At 39.6% G+C, this 22,133-nt stretch overlaps 1 protein-coding gene across 9 annotated transcripts in view; it reads right to left on the bottom strand.

Moving 5' to 3' along the window:
• EPRS1 (glutamyl-prolyl-tRNA synthetase 1) overlaps nt 1-22,133 on the bottom strand; it is a 61,069-nt gene that overhangs the window by 15,309 nt on the left and 23,627 nt on the right. For 2 of the 9 annotated variants that reach the window (XM_037895705.2, XM_043543636.1), the window contains 17 exons: nt 21,464-21,548; nt 20,974-21,033; nt 17,874-17,984; nt 16,761-16,897; nt 14,782-14,989; nt 12,412-12,524; nt 11,236-11,353; nt 10,761-11,141; nt 9,501-9,710; nt 8,481-8,735; nt 6,601-6,834; nt 5,377-5,642; nt 4,324-4,375; nt 3,034-3,243; nt 2,520-2,592; nt 1,495-1,574; nt 861-962 (listed from right to left, as the gene is read on the bottom strand). In XM_037895705.2, coding sequence (XP_037751633.1) covers nt 861-962; nt 1,495-1,574; nt 2,520-2,592; nt 3,034-3,243; nt 4,324-4,375; nt 5,377-5,642; nt 6,601-6,834; nt 8,481-8,735; nt 9,501-9,710; nt 10,761-11,141; nt 11,236-11,353; nt 12,412-12,524; nt 14,782-14,989; nt 16,761-16,897; nt 17,874-17,984; nt 20,974-21,033; nt 21,464-21,548 — 2,695 coding nt within the window. Of the gene's footprint in view, nt 1-860; nt 963-1,494; nt 1,575-2,519; nt 2,593-3,033; nt 3,244-4,323; nt 4,376-5,376; nt 5,643-6,600; nt 6,835-8,480; nt 8,736-9,500; nt 9,711-10,760; nt 11,142-11,235; nt 11,354-12,411; nt 12,525-14,781; nt 14,990-16,760; nt 16,898-17,873; nt 17,985-20,651; nt 20,673-20,973; nt 21,034-21,463; nt 21,549-22,133 lie in introns of all 9 variants that reach the window. The other 7 variants (XM_043543631.1, XM_043543634.1, XM_043543632.1 and 4 more) reach the window with 7 other exon arrangements.

Here is a 22,133-nt window from a genome sequence, read left to right as displayed (position 1 = left end):
TTTCAAATTTAATAAAATTATTTAATTTAAATAAAAAAATCCGAATTAAAAAGTCCAATTTTTAAATTTTATTAAAACAAAACCAAAACACAAAAAACCAGATTTTTACCCACCTTGAAATAAGGCTAAGTTGTTAACAATTGTATCTACTCAAATTATCACTCTTCCTCTACAGAGAAATTGCATGCTATAATTCTACTAGCTGTAACTGAAATGAGTCAAGGTGTGGACAAATGTGCCAAAAGTGCTCATTGGTCACTTTGTTGGCCTAGCTGTCATCATGCTTTAAAGATTTTGTGGCTGCATGCTAGCTTGGGCATCATTGTTTGAAAGGTTCCTTATGGCAGTGCTGCATTGGTGCCACTGTTCACTGCGGTAGCACTACCAGGGGTGCTGAGACAAGCACAAAAGATGCTACAGTTCAGGGACTGCCCCCCTCCTCAAGATCCCCTTTCATGTAGCGCCAGTCTACCTTCTCCAAACACATTTATTGATTCTCTATGCTCTCCTCCCTCACTCAATCAATCACACATTCACTTTGCCTGACCCCCTTTGCATCATTTAGGCTATGCAAAGCAGCTGTAAACCAACTTAACTGGCCACCCAATCCTACCTGCTTTGCACTGCTCAAGAGCATCTCAAAACAGCCAGAGAGCAGGACAAATCTGGCCCTAAAGAAATTAAGATAAAAGATTTAAATTTGATGTTACACTTAAGGCCTTAAGAGAGTCAATGTTCACATCACATTGACGCTGCCAATACTCAAAACCAAAAAAAAAAAAAAAGCTGGTGGCGCGCACGTACGCGCAAAAATGGGTGGCAAAGATCAGTAATAGTTAAAAACATTCAGTGCTTTGTACCTCCTCTGCTGCTTCTTCATAAGTAGCAAATGCTGTGTGTCCTTCCTGCCAAAGGAACTCACGAGTGCGCAGGAAAGGCTGAGGATGTTTGAACTCCCAACGCTGCCAAGAAAAGGATTTTTTTTTTTTTAAAAACATTCAAATTCGGTAGCATGACTGTGAACTACTTAGATTCCACTGACTGCATCTGACGAAGTGGGCTGTCGCTCACGAAAGCTTATGCTCAAATAAATTTATTAGTCTCTAAGGTGCCACAAGTACTCCTTTTCTTTTTACTTAGATTAAGTTTTTTAAAAAGCTATTTCTTTGGCATTTTATACTACTCTGCAAATCCCAAATTTTGGGATTAAAAAAGAAGTTTGAATTTTTTTTAAGTAAAGGAGTTGAACATACTTTCACAATGTGGTCCTTTTAAACTAATATTTTATTTAATTATTATTAAATCATATACCTATGCCCACATGCCAAAACACATTACATAATGAAACTATTAATTGTTTATATTTTAATTAATATTGGTATGATGCCATCTCTTATGGAACGATTGTCCTAATAAATTTAGAACAATTTTTAAGCATACCAAATTCCTTGCCACGTGCTTCACTTTAAAAAATGGTTGACTAAATGCACCTACCACTACGTTGCACCACTGATTAAGCTTGATAGGAAGATCTCTATGTGACTGCACCCACTTTGCAAAGGCAGGATACATTACTATAAAAGAAAAACCAACAATATTTTTATAATCTGAGAAACATGTCGAACATGTCTCAACCATAATATACATAATTTGTTAAACATCATAAGCATAAGAGACCCTGTGCTTCATTGTGAGGATTTCACTTTTCATATCTTCTGTCCCACTCAAGTGAAATTCTGCAGTGGACACAGGACTTTGATGAAAGAAATATTTTTGCCTTGCTCCAACTCCTCAGGTAAGACGTGGCTTGCTGCTGGTCTGAAGCGAAGTGGTTTCACACACACCTCAGAACTCAAAACACATCTACTTTAGTGACTCTTTATGAAAGTGAAGGGGAAACCTAGCTACTTTACACATGCAGTTAGTTTTCATATTATTAAATCACTATCTTTCATTAAGACTAGAACATTTAGATGCATCTAGATTCATACATACACAATCAGCTAATTAAGAAATTTTCATGATAGCACACGATCATATTACAATTTAGTATATTGTATCTGATTTAACTAGGAGTTGCTCCACTTTTGTATCTTAGTTATATTTAATGACTTTAAAATCTGAATATTAATGAAAAAAATGCATAAGGTAAAATACAACATGAACAATGAAAATGACTTTTCGTAAAAGCAAAATTGAATAAAAACCTTTCATCCCCAAAACTTCAAAATATTAAAGAAAATTCCAGTCAAAGAGCTTTCTAAAGTATTAAATAAGAAAACTAAGTAATTTGCAATGTGTGTGTAAATAAAACTTCTTTAGCTAGTTTATTGGGAAAAATTTAGAAATGTTTCAAGTTGTGATGAAACAGGAAAATAATTTTCCTGTAAGATTTTTCCAGTGTTCAATCATAGTGTCCTACCTAGTAGACCACCAACTGGTCTCAAAACCACAACAGGATTCTGCTGTATCAGTTACTCATTCCGAAACTGTTGATTACTTGCAAGTTAGTTTCTTACCTGTTTCACTTGTAGGACGTACAGCAATTGGTTCAGCCAGCTCTGTTTTACCAGATCTCGTAACCCAAGCCACCTAAACATTTAAAATATTAAGTTTCCTCCAACTTGATTTAAAATAAAAAAAAAGATCTTAAAGTTCTAGGTTCCCTTTCACCTTCATTAATTACACAATATAATGATATTTAAGCACTACTGAAATAATCGTTCAACAAGGACGGACAGACACCTACATAAATTCCTTTCCACCCCTTCTTCATAATGGAAAGCAGACCTCCACAAACACTATCAAAGAAGGGTTTACAAACTTTTAACTGTTTTATATTTGACATCATTGCCTACCGGACTAGGAGCAGCAGAAGCAGCAGAAGTTGTTTGCACAGCTTCTGGTTGTAAGAATACAAAAATATCTGCCTACATCATTTATCTGAGCACTATCCTTAGTTTTTAAAAAGACACAGTTTAGCTAAAGTTAAATGTAGTACATGAGTGCAGAAAACAGAATTCTGATGTGTACCTCAGGAGCAAAGTCAGCAATATGAGTTTTCTCTTTCTCCAGAGCAGCCTGGGACACAAACATGGGAAAGTAGCAGTTTTCTACACCAAGTTTCTTGATCTCACCATCGAAAAAATCCTTGATGGTTTCCCAAATGAAAAAAGTCCATGGACGAAGAATGTAGCAGCCACTCACATCATAGTATTCAATCATCTCCGATTTTGTGATCACCTATCAAGAAGATATTTTTAAGATATTAAGGTTCTATTTGCATGCACAAAAAAGCACTACAATAATTCAAGCCTAATGACACCCCGCTCACAATAAGTTGATCAATCAGCAGTTTAAAATGGCTGTAATTTAAAACCAAAAAAGCCAAAGAGAGTTTGTAAGCAAAGATTTAATAATTATATTTAACAATTTCCTCCCAAGAAATGGAGGGTTTGGTGCAAAATAGAGGGGCTCAGATACTACAGGAAAAAGTGCATATTTTCTGGTATCACTTACAGATCACCTCTATGACCAATTATGGAGTGGTAATGAATTGTTCTGCAAGGATTTTGCTACAGCTCCTTTATCCAAAAAGATAAAGAGTGAGGATGTAGGACCTTGAAGGAGAGTAATAAGGTGGGAAATGTAAGGGGTCCTTAGATCTCAAAGAGGGAGAGCAAATGGTCACTCTCTCCCTCACCCTAAGAAAAGACAAGCATAGGCCATTTTAATTACCAGTGTTCTTCACTCACTACAAAAGGTCACCAAACACATTATGCATTAATCGTGGCAAATGTCCGTGTTGGTGAAACATGCCAGTTTGATAGTGGCGGAGACAATCTATTCATGCAGAAATCCGGTACTGTAAACTTCCCTCCATGCCCTATCAGTGTCAAACCCTGCCCTGCCCGGACTACCTGAGGCACTGTATTAAGGTCAAAACTCATTTCGCACTGACCACCCATAAAAAATGGTGGTAACTTTTGGTTACAAACCATCCTGAGCTAAACTAAGACTGCTAACTAACATCCATCAAATACTTACCAAGATCCTTAGTGTTTCACTGCCAGAATGTATTTAATGAATAAGGGGGTTCTTGTTTTTTTAAGCAGGTGGCCATTATTAACTTATTTAGCTTCACAAGTTTACACAGCACTTGGAAACATATGTCCAGAAATTAAAGAAAAATGCTGGTAGCAATTTAAGGAACAGAGTTATATTACAAAAAAAAAAAATAAAAAAAATAAAGGAGTGGCCAAAAAATCATTTTTGTGAAATGTGAGGTGAAACAACTCCTTAATTCAAGTGATGCACACTTACCTGAGAAAACCAATCAGAAAGATTTTCTTCTTTTTTAGCTTCTAGACCAAGCCTATGGAATTTGAAAAGTACAGAACCCTATAGTTAGGTCACTGCCAAGTGGTGAAGGTAGCATTAAAGCTGCATGCTTGAATGTTTTTTGGGGGGAAAAAGTCCCTTTTAATGTAATTAAAAATCTTTTGTTAAATGTTAAAGCATATTTACTTCAGTGATCTGCAAACAACCTTTTTACCCTATCGCTCCAAACCATGCCCCTCCGAAGTTTAACTTGTTTCAGATCATGATGATCCCTCTCTAACAGGACTCAAGAGAAGCATTCATACAAATATCTCAGTTTTTCCTGTTTAGATCCCTCCTGCACCAGTTACATGCCTCGATGCATCAAGCTGTGAAACGAAAACTTCCAAATAAAAGCCTGATTCGAGCATAAGGCTCACCTAAGTTTGTTTTTTTTCTAAACCCTAAGTTTCTTAGCTCCACTAATGCTATTGTTTGGCTAGAGAGTTTTGTGAAGCTGTTAAGGTAGCTTACTGGCTTGCTTTCTGCCTCAGAAAAAATATTAGTTTGTTTTATTTCAAAAGAAAGATTAATCCTACCACCACCAACCAAAATAAACCATACTAGCAATAATGGCAAGAGCTTGCAAGAAGCTGAGCTCCATCAACTCCTAGCAAAGTCATTGACAATAGATCATGTATTAGGTGCTCAGATCAGGGTTTAAGACTGCAAAATCCAGTTTTCTTGCATAGTTTTTCTGATTCTCCACCATCCCTGTCAATAATATGTAATATTTGTAATGAAAACAAAAATGTATTATGCTTATTTTATAGCATGTAATTTACAGTACATGGATTTTACTCCCTCCTTATATGAGCTATAAATTTGAAATGAACATGATAAAAAAAAATTATTAATGGAACATGGCATTATTTCTTTTTTGTATATTCCCACACTACCAACTGAAACTAAAAATTTAAAAATATTGCTCTAGATTTAGCTCTGTTCAGCCCTCCCAATTTAGATTTCATGTAGCTGGATTGCTAATTTCTTTACCTGGTCTGTTTCTTAGGCCCCTGACCTTCTCCTAAACCTTCTGCGGAGAGGCCATTACCATCTTGGTCTTTCTGATATTCTTTCTTCTGAGTATCACTCTGTTTCTGTTGCTTATTCTGCTTTTCAGTCTTGTTCTCCTTCTCTTTTTTTTTCTTGTCTTTATCCTCAACACCAATGGCAGAGACAGGCTTATAGTCTACTCCTGCAAGAGACTTGTACTGGGCCTTCAGTTGAAGCAGTTGCTGCACTGCTGTATCTATTTTATCCTTTGGTTTGAAGTGATTCCCATGGAAGAACAAGCAAATAAAGAGAAATCAGTACGAATCACAGGAGTAAATGGACCTACAGATGTTCTATATATACACATACGTGCTACATCTTCTACTCCTGGGGGAATTCTGCACCAAAAAATTAAATTCCGCACCCAGTATTTTAAAAATTCTGCATACTTTATTTGTCAAAATAATGCAACGTAATCATACCAGTTTAAATAAATTACCAAAATAACTGAAACTACAATACCATGGATGGAGAATGGGAGTGGAGAGCACTGGAAGAAATCTCCAAACCTCCTTTGTCTAATAGTAATGTAGCTAGGTTTGACCCTTTATTTCTAGTTATTAGTCAACAAATATATGCATCCATATGCTCAGTATTACATCGTAAGCAACTGAAGAGCAAGTGAGGGCTAGGGAATCAAACTCAATTTTTTTGGCTACTGACCATCTCCAGAAAGGTCAGTACTAAACCGTTCATGAAGCACATTTTGATAGGAGAATTTTTCAGTCCAAAATTTAGACCAGTTCTAATCACTAAAGCACCGTAAATATTTGTAAGGCCATACTGTCATTTACAATAAGGCTCCTTTATACCACTCTGGCAATGTAAATAAGCCCTAAAACTTTTACACCTGTTTTATACTCTTGGGGGAAAATCCACTAAGAACAATGGGAACCATCTACTAAGCAGGCAGACCACTACATTCTGCTCTGCCCTAGGGGACAAACCTACCTCCTCAGAAACACCTCGAAGCCCTGCCCCTCCACGCCAGGCGTGCTTAATAGCAAGCAAGAGGGACAGAGTCTCATTTGCTCACACTCCCAGCTAGCCCCTGGCGGTGACTGACATCTCCCCACGTACACATGACTAGCCCTGCCCTAACATCAACTGAAATGTCTTCTAAGGTTATTATTTTTAACTAAGTTGTGTTTTTAAAAAGTTTACCTTTTCTGCTTTTCCTGCTTTTAGTTTACGGACCTCTTCTCCTTGACAGGCCACCTTGTTAAACAGAGCTTTAGCTTCTGGTGTGTCTGGGCCACTGATTTCTGTGCCTGTTGTTTGAGGTGAAGCAGATATCTTAGTTGCTGGCAGATGTCCTGGCTTGTAGTCCTGCCCAGTCTTTTCTTTATACTCTGCTTTCAGAGAAAGGAGGAGTTTCACTGCTTCATCTACTTTATCCTATGTGGAAGAAAAAAAAAAAAATTCAACGGTCACAGAAGAGGATTCCAAAGTACTGAATATACTTGGTCATAAGCCAAATTTTTTTAGTAAAAAAGGGAAGCACCAGAGATGGGGGTCAGCTTAAGAACGGGTATAGAGGGAGAGGTGGGACACATCCCTTCCCCCCAACAGAAGCAGCACAGCCAGCAGAGCCAGAAGGGAAGAGGCGGGGCCAGAGTCTCCCCGCTTCTGGCCATGCTGCTCTCCCCCCAGCCTCCAAAACAGCTGCAGCTCCGGGGCTGGCACGCTGCAGCCGTGCCGCTTGGCCCCACCCCCCAGAGCCGGCTGTGGCCGTGCCACCCGGCCTGCCGGAGCATGCTGCAGCCATGCCGCCCAGCCCGCTGGAACATGCTGTGGTCGCACTGCCTGGTTTGGCCCACCACAGCAGCTCCGGCCAGGCCAGAGACATCCTCCCCGGCCCTCCCCAGATAAAGTGGGAAGGGATGGGATGGAGAGAGTGTGAGGGTCCCAGGCTAGGGGTGGGGTCATGTGGGGGGTGGTCACAGGGGTTACTCCCCTGACCCCCAGCTTCTCCCCAGAAAAGATTTCCCCACCAGTTGCTATCCTGGCCCATCAGGGTAAGCAGCTGGTGTACCAGGACGCTTTGTTTACTTACGTTTACCTCCGTGCCTGTGGACGCTCGAGGTAAACAAACCATCCTGGCCCACCAGTTGCTTATCCTGATGGCCAAGGGGCCAAAGTTTGCTGACCCCTGAATTATAGGGTCGGCTTATGAATGGGTCATAAAAATTTTCCATTTTTACTTATCCATGGGGGGGGGGGGGGGGAGTCAGCTTATAATCAAGTATATACGGTAGGTTAAGAACATTCTTTTTTCTCTACTAAGAAAAGGCAACAAATAAAACTGGGCAGACAGCAGAGTCCAATCTGTATCTGGCCACAAGCAGAATGTGTGTGGTGGTTAGAGAATGAAAAGAACAGCCATCCCACAGTGTTGAGTGCTACCAGGATTGAAGCAGAATGGAGCTCTCTGATTGTTTTGTTAACAGCAATCTACTAACAAGAGTTATAGCAGTACACTGAAGAACCTGAAAAAGCCTTTCCTCATTCAGGAGGAAATATAAGATCAGCAAGGGCATTTAGAGAGACCAGTGGCTTCTGAGAGCAGATGCATTTTTCTCTTGCTCCTTCTTGGTGCTATTATTCAAGGAAACAGATTTTCCTTTTAAATTCATTCTGTGGCTGGGGAAAGCCTCATTACTTTGGTAGTTTGGACTAACAGGCACTTTTGTTCTCCCACATCACACCACATTACACGGTTTTAAAATTAACAGTGCTCAAATTCCATCCTGGTCGTACAGATTCCTCTATCTACCTGCCAGTCTGACTTTTCACACATGGTGGGACTGTGCTGGTAAGAGAAGAATTTCAGAACTGCATGTCTCAGGAGTAAGAAATCCAAACCTCTTCTGAGATACAGGAATACTTTACTGGATTGAATACAGAATTGGTGGTTTAGCTGCCAGAGGCAGAACAACAATTCAGGAGAATCAGTTCAGGGTTACTTGGTGGAAGACTTCCACCTAGTGGCAAAATGTGGAAGAGTTAAAACTGAAGAAACTCTATATTTACCACTATTATACCTTTGAAGCTTTCTCTGCTTTGAATCTGCGAACCACCTCCCCTTGTTCAGCTACATTATCATAAAGAGTTTTGCTGTCTATTGAGCTAGAGGATGTCAAATTATTGCAGGATACAGGAGAAGGAAGAGCAGCAGCAACAGAGTATGTAAAAGGAAGAGCTGCAGGTGGATTTCCAGGTTTGTATTCTTGATCTGTCTTTTGTTTATATTCTGCCTTTAGTGTTAAAAGCACTTTCACAGCAGCATCTATTTGATCCTGAAGCAAGAAGAGAATTAAGATGTACATAAAGGTAGAAACAAAATAATGGAAAAGATACCAATCTTAACTAGAATAGCACTACAATAACTGCTGTAATACACTACCTTAGGGCCAGATTCTGTTTGCCTGACTCACACAAGCAGATCCCAGGAATGAACAAGTCTCTAATAAGGGAAGTAGGATTTGGCCACAAGTAAGCTCTTTGTAATTTTACTTTGTTTGTCAGACCTACTTCAACAAGCCACACACCAAGGATTAAATCATACAGCATTCATACATTCATGGCTCCCCAGTGAAGTCTTGGCCCCAAGCGGGCACAGCAGTCCAGCCACGTTCAGTACATTGCAGGATTGGGGGCCAAGTAGACAAGACTTTGAATTGAAAATTATTAAATGGGGATTGTCAAAAAAACCAACACCACATTTCTGTTATTCACCCCACTCCAGAATAGTTTTAAAACTACAGCTTGCTTTTCATCATTTATGTCTTACGAAGTTCATTCAGCTAGCACAATAAAAATGAACTGGTTAATTTCCCTTTGTGGTTCTCATGCACTACAAGCACAAGAATGTTGTGAAGCCAAATAAAACAATTTAGGAGAATTAAAGAAAACCTAATTGAAATTTTTAAAAAAATAAAATAATGAAAATATAGAACCTATTGGGAACAGAAACAAGTTTCACAAAACCTAAAGTTTGGGCTTAACCAAGCTGAATATATCTCTTTCCATTAAGAAGCCTTTAGTATTCAGTGTCATTATACCTTTGAAGCTTTCTCTGATTTAAGTCTGCGAACCACTTCGCCTTGTTCAGCTACTTTACTGTATAGAAATTTGCTGTCTATTGGACAAGGAGGAACAGGAGAAGAAATGAACACAGCAGGTGGGTTTCCAGGTTGGTATTCCTGGCCTGTCTCTTGTTTATAGTCTGCTTTTAGAGTTAGAAGCACTTTCACAGCAGCACCTATCTGATCCTAAAGCAGGAAGAGAAAGGGAGGAAAAGAAAGTTGTAGAAAGACAGAAAGAATAAGATAAGTTGCACCCAACAACAGATCCTTTTTTATATAAAAAGTAACACACCAAGTTTACAAAACCTTGAGTAGTGTATATTCATAGGCTATTTATAACTATTAGTTCACCACAATTTGAGTAGATCTGGTAAAGAAAACATTTACCCTTTAAAGTAAACCCTCAGATATTATTTATTTGTACTGTTGTAGAACTTACGAACCCCAGTCACGGACCAGACCTCCACTGTGCTAAGCAAACAAACGCCTATTAGAAATACTTTGTTTTGTACATTTGCAACAGTTCTCTACAATACAGTACCTCTAAAGCTACAATACATAGATATGTGCTTTCATTCAGATTCTGTAATGCCACAAAGAAAGTCTAATTGCCAGAATATTTAATCATTGGGCAGGAAATGGCAACAAGTTTTCCTTCTTTTTGCGATCTGCTTTGCTGTTGTTCAAAATAGTTCCATATACTCACCAAAAACTGCAGTCAAAAGAGAAAAATCAGCAAGTACTTGACAATTTTTACATTTATTTATGAATAATTTTAGGCAGGGAAACTTCTTCTTGAAGTGTTAGATTGAATTAAGTCAACCATTTGGAATCACCTCTTTTGAACAATGTTGTGGAGAAAGAGGGAAACAGATTATGACTGAGAACTTTTGCCAGGGACCAGTTTCAGACAGTCCTGTATTTGGTTTGGGTGGTAAGACTTGTTTGGGCCAGTTTCTGGGAAGAACAAAAATATGGAAAATGTAGCAGTTCTGCTCACATCTAAGGGACCTAATTAACATTCCTCAAATATTATTGGGACAGAATTAATCATACCAGTGCTACTTGGAGAACAACACCTGAGAAGAGAGGTCCTAGAGGAACCAAACCCAAATAAACTTAATGAAAGCAAGGGAGGAAAACATAGGTTCACTTACATCCTGGGAAAGCACATTAAACTATACAAATATTCATGAAATATTCATGTTCCCTTAACTAGTTTCTTAAAACACTTACCTTAGGTGCTTTCTCAGCTTTCAATTTTCTGACCACCTCTCCTTGCTCAGCTACTTTATCATAAAGAGATTTGCTGTCCAGATTGCTGGAGGTCTGAGGTGTGGAAGAAACATTTGGTACCGCTACAGCTGCTGCTGGAGGATTTCCAGGCTTATACTCCTGGCCTGTCTTCTCCTTGTATTCCACCTTCAAGGCCAATAGCTGTTTCACAGCTGCATCAATATCTTCCTTTGCAGCCTTTTTACCTTTCAAGTCACGAACCACATCACCCTGAGCAGACACTCTGTTGTAAAAGACCAGGGGGTCCTCAGATGCAGCAGAGGCTGGACTACAGGTATCAGCAACAAGTGGAGCAGGCTTTTCCTTTGAAGCTGAACTAGCCTTTGAAAACAGAAGCAAGTTCTCAGTGTTCCTTTTTAAAAAAACGTCAATAGTAATGTTATTTATGAAAGCCTTTCCTAAAAGCCTTATTTACCTCTTTCTTTGCAGTTTCTGCTCTAGTCTTCTCTTTTGAGCCAGATGTTGGCATTTCCTTTGTGTGTCCATCAGGGATATAAATCAAAATGCATGGGGCTTCTTTACAGCTATATGGGCTACAGAAAGAGATTAAAAGAACGAATGTTTTATACACTATCACTATAGGGCCACTGCACCAATAGGAAAGAATACAAGCAGCATGCCTACCAAACACTTTTGGGGGGGAGGGGGGAGGAGAAAAGATATTCAAAACCACTTCTTACCCTACACTCTCATTACATACTCTATTGCAAAAGCAATGGCATTTCTGATTGCAACTACTTAATGTTGTCAGTTCACATTCTGTACTGCTCAGTGTACTGTAATGGATGTTTATTGCTCACATAATTTCTCCATCTCACAGCTCCCTCTCTTCAGGGATCTAATTCTCATCTCATTTAGTTGAAATAGCAGCTGAATGCAGCTTTCCCATCTCTTCTGCATAAAAATCCAGATTTGGCCATCTGGATTTTTTTACAGCGCATTCTAAAGACCTTTAGGCTTTGCATCCAACATATTCTGTAGATGGGAAACAAATCAAGTGTTTGATAGTGAATGGGATCGTAAGGGAATCTTACATACACTGACAGTGAAACACTGAATAGTTTTTCATCATTAGGTATATACCTGATATAAACATGCTTTTCTCTAATCAGGCAATCACCTATTTTATTCCATCTCTGGGATTCTTGATTTACATATTCATAATGAATACAAGGAAAACTGACTCCCTCATTATTTCAGAGATTCCTTGTTCTCATAGAAAATGTCACCTGGATGACACTGTACATCTACATGAAGGCTTAACATAAACGCAGACCTAAAATGACACTAAGATTTTTTTAAAACTATATTTAACGTTTGTATATAGTGCCACAGTTGTGCAACTGGTTTAATTGCAAACATTATACCTAGAACAATGCAAGATATAGATGTGTGTGTGTGTGTGTGTGTATATATATATCAGAATGTTTTTTATTTTTGCTGGACAAGAAAAAAAAATACATTTCTTCCTTAGGGACTTCAGTATTGGTGTGTGAATATATTAAAAACAGAAATGCATTAAAACAGATGTTACAGATCTATAATGGCAATTCTCAGGCTATATATGGAGTTTATTTACAAAGCTGCTTACCTAACCGGTTCATAGGGTTGATCACAAATAAAAAATCCTCTTCTCTGAAGTTGTATGATGTCTCCTTTTTTCAACTCCTTAAGGCAAGGATCACCTAACATCAGTTCTTCTTGCTGTAACAGTTAAAAGCAAATTAAGACCATTTCTTATGAGCACTGTTTAAAATAATGCTAAGAATTATTGTAGCTGCATTGAAGGATTCCAGAGATGTGCCAAATTCACAACTGCTGAAGTGTCAATTAATCCCAATGACAATAGATAAGATACTCTCAAGGAGATGTGCTAGCCTGAAAATATGCTAGGGTGAAGGAGAGCTTCCAAACCATCAGTGCCTGAGGACTAAAGCGTCATACATATGGTAGGAAGTCAGTGTAAATTATATCGAAAAAAGTTAATACAGTATTTAGTTCTTATGATTTAAAATAAAACCTCAATCTTCTTGAGGTAGAAAAACAAATAGGAACAATTACTGGAATACATTTAAAGATCTTTCCCCTCCCCAAAGCATGAGAACACAAAAAAATTCAGTTAACTATACAATAAGAATGTACAACTCAAACTACTAAGTGAACAAAGTACTATCACAAAACATTTCTTCACACATTACTTTTCCGCTACTGTCATCAACAGACCCAGCTCAGAGTGTCTATGCATTCCCTCTCTTACTGAAGAGCCTCAGTTTAGATCCCATAATATCGTCTGAGGACACAGGGTTGGAAGAAAAAGTGACAATGACTGGAAGAAACTCCACAGAACAGTGCCACATTGTACAAGACACTTTAAACCTGCGGCCCACCAGCTCCCTGCAGCCCCCTGCAGCATTTACCTAGAGCGACTACAGCCCGGTGCCCACTGGGGGCAGGGCAGGCTCCCCGCCTGCCTGCTCTGCCCCCGCGCCGCCCCGGGAAGCGGCCAGGACCTGCAGGGGGGGGGGTGCACAGGGGTCTGTGTGTTGCCCTGGTCTCTCCTCCAGGTACCTCCCCCAAAGCTCCCATTGGCCAGGGAGCTTTGGGGGAGGTACCTGGAGGAGTGGGCAGGGCAACACACAGACCCCTGTGCCTGCCCCTAGGTCCCAGCCACTTCCTGGAGCGGCATGGGGGCAGGGCAGGCAGGGAGGGAGCCTGCCCTGGCCCCGGTGCGCACCAGGCTGGACCCGCCCCCCAAACCCCTCCTGCAGCCGAACCCCCTCCTGCACCCCGCCCCCCTGCCCTGAGCCGCCTGCCGCACCTCGCGCCCCTCCTGCACCCCGATCCCCTGCCCTGAGCCGCCTGCCGCGCCCCTCCTGCACCCCGATCCCCTGCCCTGAGCCGCCTGCCGCGCCCCTCCTGCACCCCGATCCCCTGCCCTGAGCCGCCTGCCGCACCCCTCCTGCACCCCGATCCCCTGCGCCGCCTGCCGCACCCCTCCTGCACCCCGATCCCCTGCCCTGAGCCGCCTGCCGCACCCCTCCTGCACCCCGATCCCCTGCTGCACCCTGCACCCCTCCTGCACCCCCTGGGGGCAGGGAGGGGGTGGAGTTGGGGTGGGAAGAGGCGGGGCAGGGGTGGGGCCGCGGTGGGGGGCATGGTAAGTGGTGCAGCCCTCAGGCCAATGTACTAGTCCTCATGTGGCCCTCGTGGTCATTTGAGTTTGAGACCCCTGCTTTAAACTGAGATAGCGAGATACAAAACCAAGTGATTGCAACAACTATACACCCTTTCTGTGACAAAAAGTAAATTTAACAAGTTTTATCAAAAGAGCCAATGAAGCAAAGTCTTCCTAAAAACTATACAACTTCAACTGTAGTGTTTTATTCTATTTGCTAGACCAGTAGTTTTCAACCTGTGGTCTGCAGACCCGTGGGGGTCCACAGACTATGTCTAAGATTTCCAAAGGGTCTGTTCCTCCAGCCAAAATTGTTTTTGAGGTCTGCAAATGAAAAAAAGAGGTTGAAAACCAATGTACTAGATAATGAAACTCTGCTAAACAGTCTGATCTCCTACCAAGCTGCAGCTTCCATTGACTTCCAATTTGTTGTGCAACATAAAAAGCTTATCTATTTCAAAACAGTGCTACGTGTAAAGACTCTTCACCAATATCAAAATGCCAACCATGAGCCAGATCCTCAGATAAGATAAATGGACTTACCTTCACTGAAGATCTGACCCCACAGACATTTTTGTAGCCCAGAAGAGTATATCTACATTTTTTAATATAGATTGGGGGAATCTAGCTTAAGTTTGAACTACTCAGACTGCTTTGAAATATAACTTGAACATTTGGGAAAAGAGAGCCTAATACCTTTTAAAAAAAACCCCAAAACTGGTGCTGATGGTAAGGAGAAAAAGTAAGCAAAAGCTGTGTTGACTAAGAGGAGAATACATGAGTTACCTTACTATTTTGGTTGACATATTGCTTGAAATCTTCATCTTTACCTAGGACAGGTTTGGTGATCAGATGGTCATAGTTAACACAGACGGCTGGAATGAGAGGTGCATGTGGGGTCTCTGCAAGCCAAGTGATCTTAGTGGTTTTTTTGTAGTCCTTGTTCTCCATGTTCAGCTTGGCATCAATGGACACAATTTTCCTGCTTGAGTTTCTACAGAAGAAACAGAAAAATGTGATGAAACAACATCTTTACACAACAATTATGGTATATATTTGAATATTTCTTAAGACAATATCAAAAATATGGGAATTGTTGATCAAAAAGGCTCATGTCTAAAATAGTCTTAGAATGCATTGTGCATGGACTAGAAAGATGATATTTTCTAGGACAGAGTTCTGTAACTCACTGGCCATCAGAATTCTCCAGGGACAGATACCAAAAAGATCTAGTACAGATTTTTGTACAAGATCTTTTTGTTTTAAAAAACCCTACTAGTGGTCAAGTATGTGACTGATTAATTTAAAGTCATCATGCATTTCAATTTATTTTTAAAATGCCATTTAGTTTCAGAGGAAAAGGGAGAGAATCTCATTGTTAGGTATCAATCTGCACTATTCACATGAGTCTGAAGGGCTCTCTTGATTAAAAAACTGAGAACCACATTAATGATTTAGAAAAGAGCATTCTCTTATCAGGAGAGAGATCATTTGATCCTTACCTGTTAGGTTCACTCTCCCTGGGGCACCTGGCATTGGCCACTGTCGGTAGATAGGATACTGGGCTGGATGGACGTTCGGTCTGACCCAGTACAGCCATTCTTATGTTCTTATCACTACAGGTCATATTCAAAAGGCTAATCTGTTCCCCACCCCACCCAATTCACTTTTATTCCAAGTAAAATATTTTGGATCAGATTAGGATTTACATGAAAAACATAGCAAATTAATTATTCTGGTAACTTCTGAAGCAGTACTTTGCTATGAAGAGATACCAAAGGGGATATGCAGATGAAGTCTTCCTCTATACTAAGATAGATGTACTTTAGATTTACATCTGTGATTGGTATACAGTTGCCATCAAGCAGAGTCTTGAGATGCTTTTTAATACCTTTCTATACTATAGATCATCAAGAGGTTATACGTAGGAGTATTCAAAGTTTTGGAAAAATCACCACACAGCAGGCACTTCTGAAGTATTTCCATTGTTTTAATTTATTAAAAAGTAGCAGCAAAATGTTGTGCAAGGCATAGAAAAAAGCCTTACACGTTTCCATAAACCTTCCATCTTTCTAAGCTTTCAGTGCAATGATTTTGAAGTTAGTTACATCACATTTTAATTTCACTTTTTTTTGCAACCTTGCAGCAAAACAGATTTTGTTTTTCAATCTGCAAGACCATATGTTCACTTTTAGGATGAGAGCTCTTATACCAAGTATCAGTCACAGAGCAGATTTGCAAGCTGTTATAAGGTGACATGGGCTTTCTTTTAAAAAAAATTCTTACTGTAAGAACTAACAGACAGTAACAACTACGGAAGTGCGTCAGTAAACTGAATAAGAAGAATTTTCATGCAATATCTGGCCTCACTGGTGATTTCAGACCCAGAACTACAGTAAGATGTACTATTTATTAAACAGGCAGCTGTGTGATCCATTTAAAAATGGGTTTCAGAGTAACAGCCGTGTTAGTCTGTATTCGCAAAAAGAAAAGGAGTACTTGTGGCACCTTAGAGACTAACCAATTTATTTGAGCATAAGCTTTACTGAGCTACAGCTCACTTCATCGGATGCATGTAGCTGTAGCTCACGAAAGCTTATGCTCAAATAAATTGGTTAGTCTCTAAGGTGCCACAAGTACTCCTTTTCATTTAAAAATGATTATCCATGCTATCTTTTAATATTTCAAGATGCAAGAAGGCTATTCTTGTCAATGACAAGCTGAGGTGCAGAAACCTTTACTTGGAATTACTTTACACTTGTTACCTGTGTATTTTAGTGATGATAATGTTGCCCCAATTTATGAATGTAACAGTCTCTCCCTCAGTCAAAGTCTCTGCATCTGCGCCGTCAATCAGCACTTTGGAGCTGTACCACACAGGCTTCAAGCCAACATCAGCATTCTGTGTATTAAGAAAAATACAAAGTTGGTTATCATACAAGTTGACTGGCTTAGCTAACAGAGCTGAGTCCTGACACACTGCTTTACATGAGTGTACACAGAAAAAGAATTACAATACATATCACATACTTAAAAAGAATCATACCTAAAACAGGGAAAAGTTCTCTGCACAGGACAAAAGGAGGGATGGGTCTGAGCAGTGTTGCCATTTTTACACAAGTCATGCTATTTCACGTTTTTCTTAAATCCCCAGCTCCCAGAGTCATGTGATTGCAGGAGAATCTTGGCTTTTTATTAATAAAATGAGTTTCTAACCTTTGGGGTTGCAGAGAAAAGCTTGAAAAAGTGAACACATTGCACCCTGAAAGCTCTGAAGTCAAACAACAAAACGCAAATGCAATCTAGTCTTTAAAAAATAGGTCACCCGATTTTTAAGCCACTCTCTCGATAGTTTGGGGCCTGTCATGATTTTTTAGAGTTTGGGTTTTGTAGTACTGTCAACAAGAGTGTTTTATTCATTCCTTTCCCAAGACATGCAGTCTGCAAGGACAGAGATAAGGAGGAGGTGAAATGTGGTAGTGCACAATTTCTCTTCTCCTGAGATCTGGCTCCATCTCTGGTCACAAGCAAAATGGGTTTAGGAGTCTAGCTCATCCCCTGGTGGACATGACATTAGCAATTTTTAAATTACGTTTGAATTAGACCATATCTTCTAGAAAGAAAATCTAACAAAAGTTAATTCAGAGAAATATTATACAGGAGGTCAGAATAGAGCACAATGGTCCCCTCTAGCCTTATAATGTATGAAAGCACAGAGATGTCCAAGTCCCTAGCTTGATCTCATTCTTAAAGTGCTAAATTGTAACACTAGACACTCCCTCCCAGGTCCCAGTTGATTGCTCTAACTTATGGCTAACGTCAGTCTTAATGATCAGTACCATACAGTAGTTTTTAAAGACGACAAATGCATGCACAACCTTTGGATGTTTGGCCACTTCTTTCATCTCCTCTAGGGCTTCAGGAACATTCACAGTGACCACTTCATCCTTCAGTAAAGCAGTATACCGAGGTGCCACTGGGTCTATGACCTACGGGAAACAAAAAGAAGATAATCATGACTATTGGGCAGTGTCAGAGCAAAAGATTACATGAAACAAAGTAAAGTGAAAATATAGGACTATTAAGTGGTATTCTTTGTGTTACTGCACTTGTTGGCCTTTTAATGCTACTTTCACCAAAAGTTATAAAAAGCAAGACAAACAAGAAAATATATAGTCAAAAGTGAGCAATCCTTAAGCAATTTTTCAGACTTTCCACAAAAAAGTCTGTATTTAAAACAGGCAAAGTTGTTGATAGCAAACAGGTACCATCATACTACCAGTAAACCAGATCTCAAATCAATGCTTCACTGAGAAGGACGACAGTAGAGCTATATTGGTGTAGTTATAGTCTGTATGTAACTGTACTAAATCTGCCTGCTAGACCATTTTCTTTCTAGATAAATCCATTTTAAAACATGTTGGATGCCATACTTTTGCTAGCACAGACCCTGATCCTACGTTCATTTCTCAAAGACTCAGAGATAGCTTTGCCTGCGCAAGGAGCACCAGTTGGGTCTATCATATTAAGAAACACCATTTTAATACAGCAGCATTAGATCACTATAATAAGGCAATACCATAGTATTAAACTCATTTTTGAGTTTCCCACCATTGTGTCTTCTTGCCAAACTACAGGTTTCAGAGTAACAGCCGTGTTAGTCTGTATTCGCAAAAAGAAAAGGAGTACTTGTGGCACCTTAGAGACTAACCAATTTATTTGAGCATAAGCTTTCGTGAGCTACAGCTACATGCATCCGATGAAGTGAGCTGTAGCTCAGTAAAGCTTATGCTCAAATAAATTGGTTAGTCTCTAAGGTGCCACAAGTACTCCTTTTCTTCTTGCCAAACTAGTCACCATCACAACCTCTCCCTATATATATATTTTTTTTTAATAAAGTCTGTTTTCCCTCCCAGCACGACCTTTCACAGGGCCTCTTGAATCTCTTACAACTTACTTTCATAAAACATTTGGAGACGCTTAGAATAATACAGTACACACAAGGGGCACTAAAGGGCTAGCAGGAAACAGTGGTAGACTAACTGGCAGGTGAGTTGGGTGCTAAACTGAATGAGTGCAAGTAAATATTTTTATGTTTATCCTTTCACTGCAACAGGAATGCACACGTAAACAGCAACTTTACAAGTAAACAGTTTGTCAATCTATTTTATACCCAACTTGCTTGGCACTAGCAAGTATGAGTGTGCTTTGGATTCAGAAGTCATACATTTATCAGTGAGTCAGTATATGTGACAGGTTTCAGAGTAACAGCAGTGTTAGTCTGTATTCGCAAAAAGAAAAGGAGTACTTGTGGCACCTTGGAGACTAACCAATTTATTTGAGCATAAGCTTTCGTGAGCTACAGCTCACTTCATCGGATGCATACTGTGGAAAGTACAGAAGATCCTTTTATACACACAAACCATGAAAAAATGGGTGTTTACCACTACAAAAGGTTTTCTCTCCCCCCACCCCACTCTCCTGCTGGTAACAGCTTATCTAAAGTGATCACTCTCCTTACAATGTGTATGATAAGCAAGGTGGGCCATTTCAGTATATGTGGAAGCCATACCCTTGAGGTGTTTTGGACAGAGGTAATAGGAAATGGCTTGTTAAGGTACCTCAACATCCAGAGGCCTCATATGCTCCTGTATGATTTAGTAACTAAAATACCTAAATTTTACAATTAAGGTTATGATTTGTTTTTATTGTTATAACCATGCCCTTTGTTTTAATAATTCAGGCCAATACTCCCCGAGGTAACTGTCTCTACAGTGTAACACCATAATAAGAGCTCTCTGCCTGCAGAGATCTTTTATATCAGACTGGGAAATGTGTAGGAACAATTTCTGCCCTCGTTTGTATTATTGACTCCAATGCAACGGCACAGGTAGAGGACGACAGAATTTGGCTGATAAATATGGTGCTACCCAAGGAGCAGGAATTTCAAGACACTTAATTAAAACAGTTTTAAATATACTATCAACGGCCTCATATTTTTAAAAATCCACTACTCAAGTAAGTTATTAGTATTTATGCAGCAACAGAAAGAACCAATTGATAATCCTTATTATACACCAAATGGACCAAATACAAAAGGTAGGAAGGGATACAAGACACATGCCAGACAAGCAAATACTACTTAAATGAACAGATCTGCAGTAAGGCCTCAGCAAAAACAAGCAGGAATCCCAGTGCAAGAGTTACAGGCATTCACACAAGTTATACAGTCAGCATTCTAATGATTCGCCTTATTATAGTGTCCAAGCATTCACTGCCAAGAAGCAACTAACCATATTAAGATGCAGTATTCCTTATTTGACATTCAGTTAAGGAACATCAAAAAGTGATATATATATTTTCATTCATTCGGGCACAGGAAATACACAAAAGGCCTCAGTACTTCCACTCCAGAAAGGAAAATTGGACAACATGAATTGACTGGAATAGTGTTTCCATCTACTTTGACAAATAAGTCAAAACAGAACTGGACAGCATTTTAAAAACAGGAATAATGCATTTTAAATGGATCTGTGCAGCTCGTATTACCTAAGCAAATGTGATTGTGCTATGAAGCTGCATAAAGATGGCTTATGCTATGAATGCTTACAGTACTGTAAGCCATGTGCTAAGGCAAAAGAAGCATTAAGTAATACCTTCTTACAGATAGCTCGCAGCTTGAAAGCAGAAAAATGAAATGCAGAGTTTTCAGATCAGATTCACAAAAAGTATCATTACCTTTCTGCATAGTTCTAAGTAAAACAACTCAATATTGGTTTAGCAAGTCAATATGATTAGTGCTAGCTCATGTTAGAAAGAGGAGACATTCCATTTTCCTGAAAATGTGCCAGATGATGCAATATATTTAAAAAATTGCTACTCTTTATGATGAGCACTCCAGTGAACAGTGGATTCACTACATAACCCAGGGACGAGGATACCAAGAAGAAACAGCATCAAACTCATATAAGCATGTACCTTTTTGTTAAATGACCAAATTTTATCCCATTCCATGTTCACAACAGATCGGGAGGAGCCCTGGAAGGCAAGATTAACAAACAAATAATCTTGAATATCATTCTTAATGTCTGTAGAATCACAACAGAAATGCTAAGCATGTTTACCAAAAATAACAATGTATTTTTCAGCTTAATCCTCATCTTACAAAATAAACATTAAGGGCCCATTGCTGCCATAATCTCAATCCAAACTTCCATTGATACCAATGGGAGTTCAGCACACTACAGGCTCAAAATCTCGCAGACCCATAAAATTTTACACAAGGGGCTGCTCACATGCATAAATGTAAGCAGGACTGGGACCTAAGCCATGACAGGCATGAGTCTTCAAAAGGAGAAAATCTTGGCAAAGTGACATAAATGCTTCAACTGAAAGCTCACCATATGTAGTTTCCAAGTTTACAATCAGACTCTAAGAATAAGATGGGGAAGGGAAAGACAACACTCACCTGTGCAGCAATAAACTGTTTTAGTCCTTCAACAGTCATGCCTCTTCTCAGCACACCTCGCACTGTGGGAAATCTTGGGTCATCCCTGGCAGAAAGAGGAAAAAAGTTGAGAGTTCATTCAATATCTACTATTATGCACTAAATTATGTTTATTAACAGGTGATAATATACTGATTTTTTAATATTTGTGTAAATCACAGTTTCAAGAAAATAAACTTTTGTATTATTTTGCATGTGAGAATTTAGTGCTGGGTGAAAGAGGCTAGCCTGACAGCCCAGGAAACTAAACTTCTCTATCTATGGACAGTTCTAATACAGATTCTCTCTCGCTGCGGGCCAAGATTCCTGAACACTAACTTGGGATAGGAAACCACCTCTTAGTGACAGGAGCTCTTTTCCACACCAATTCAATCCTTGGTGTGTCTGTCAAGAATTGAAGAGGTACCATTACATGTCCCCATCACAAGTCAATACTATGTACTGGGAACTAAGATGTGCTATCCTGCCCCCTCCTTCCCTTTTATTCTAAAACCATTCTTTGCCCCTCCTATGCCGAAGTTTGGAACTTCCAGCTTTCTTCCTGTATCTTATTTAAGTTTCAAACTGGGAGGAAAAAGGTGGTAGTACTCTAAGCTCCACCCATAAAATAAATTCTGCCCGTCTGAGTCAC

Source organism: Chelonia mydas, chromosome 3, assembly GCF_015237465.2.
Source record: "Chelonia mydas isolate rCheMyd1 chromosome 3, rCheMyd1.pri.v2, whole genome shotgun sequence".
NCBI lineage: Eukaryota > Metazoa > Chordata > Testudines > Cheloniidae > Chelonia > Chelonia mydas.
The sequence above is the reverse complement of the archived record's forward strand: the minus strand, read 5'-3'. Positions and strand labels throughout refer to the sequence as shown.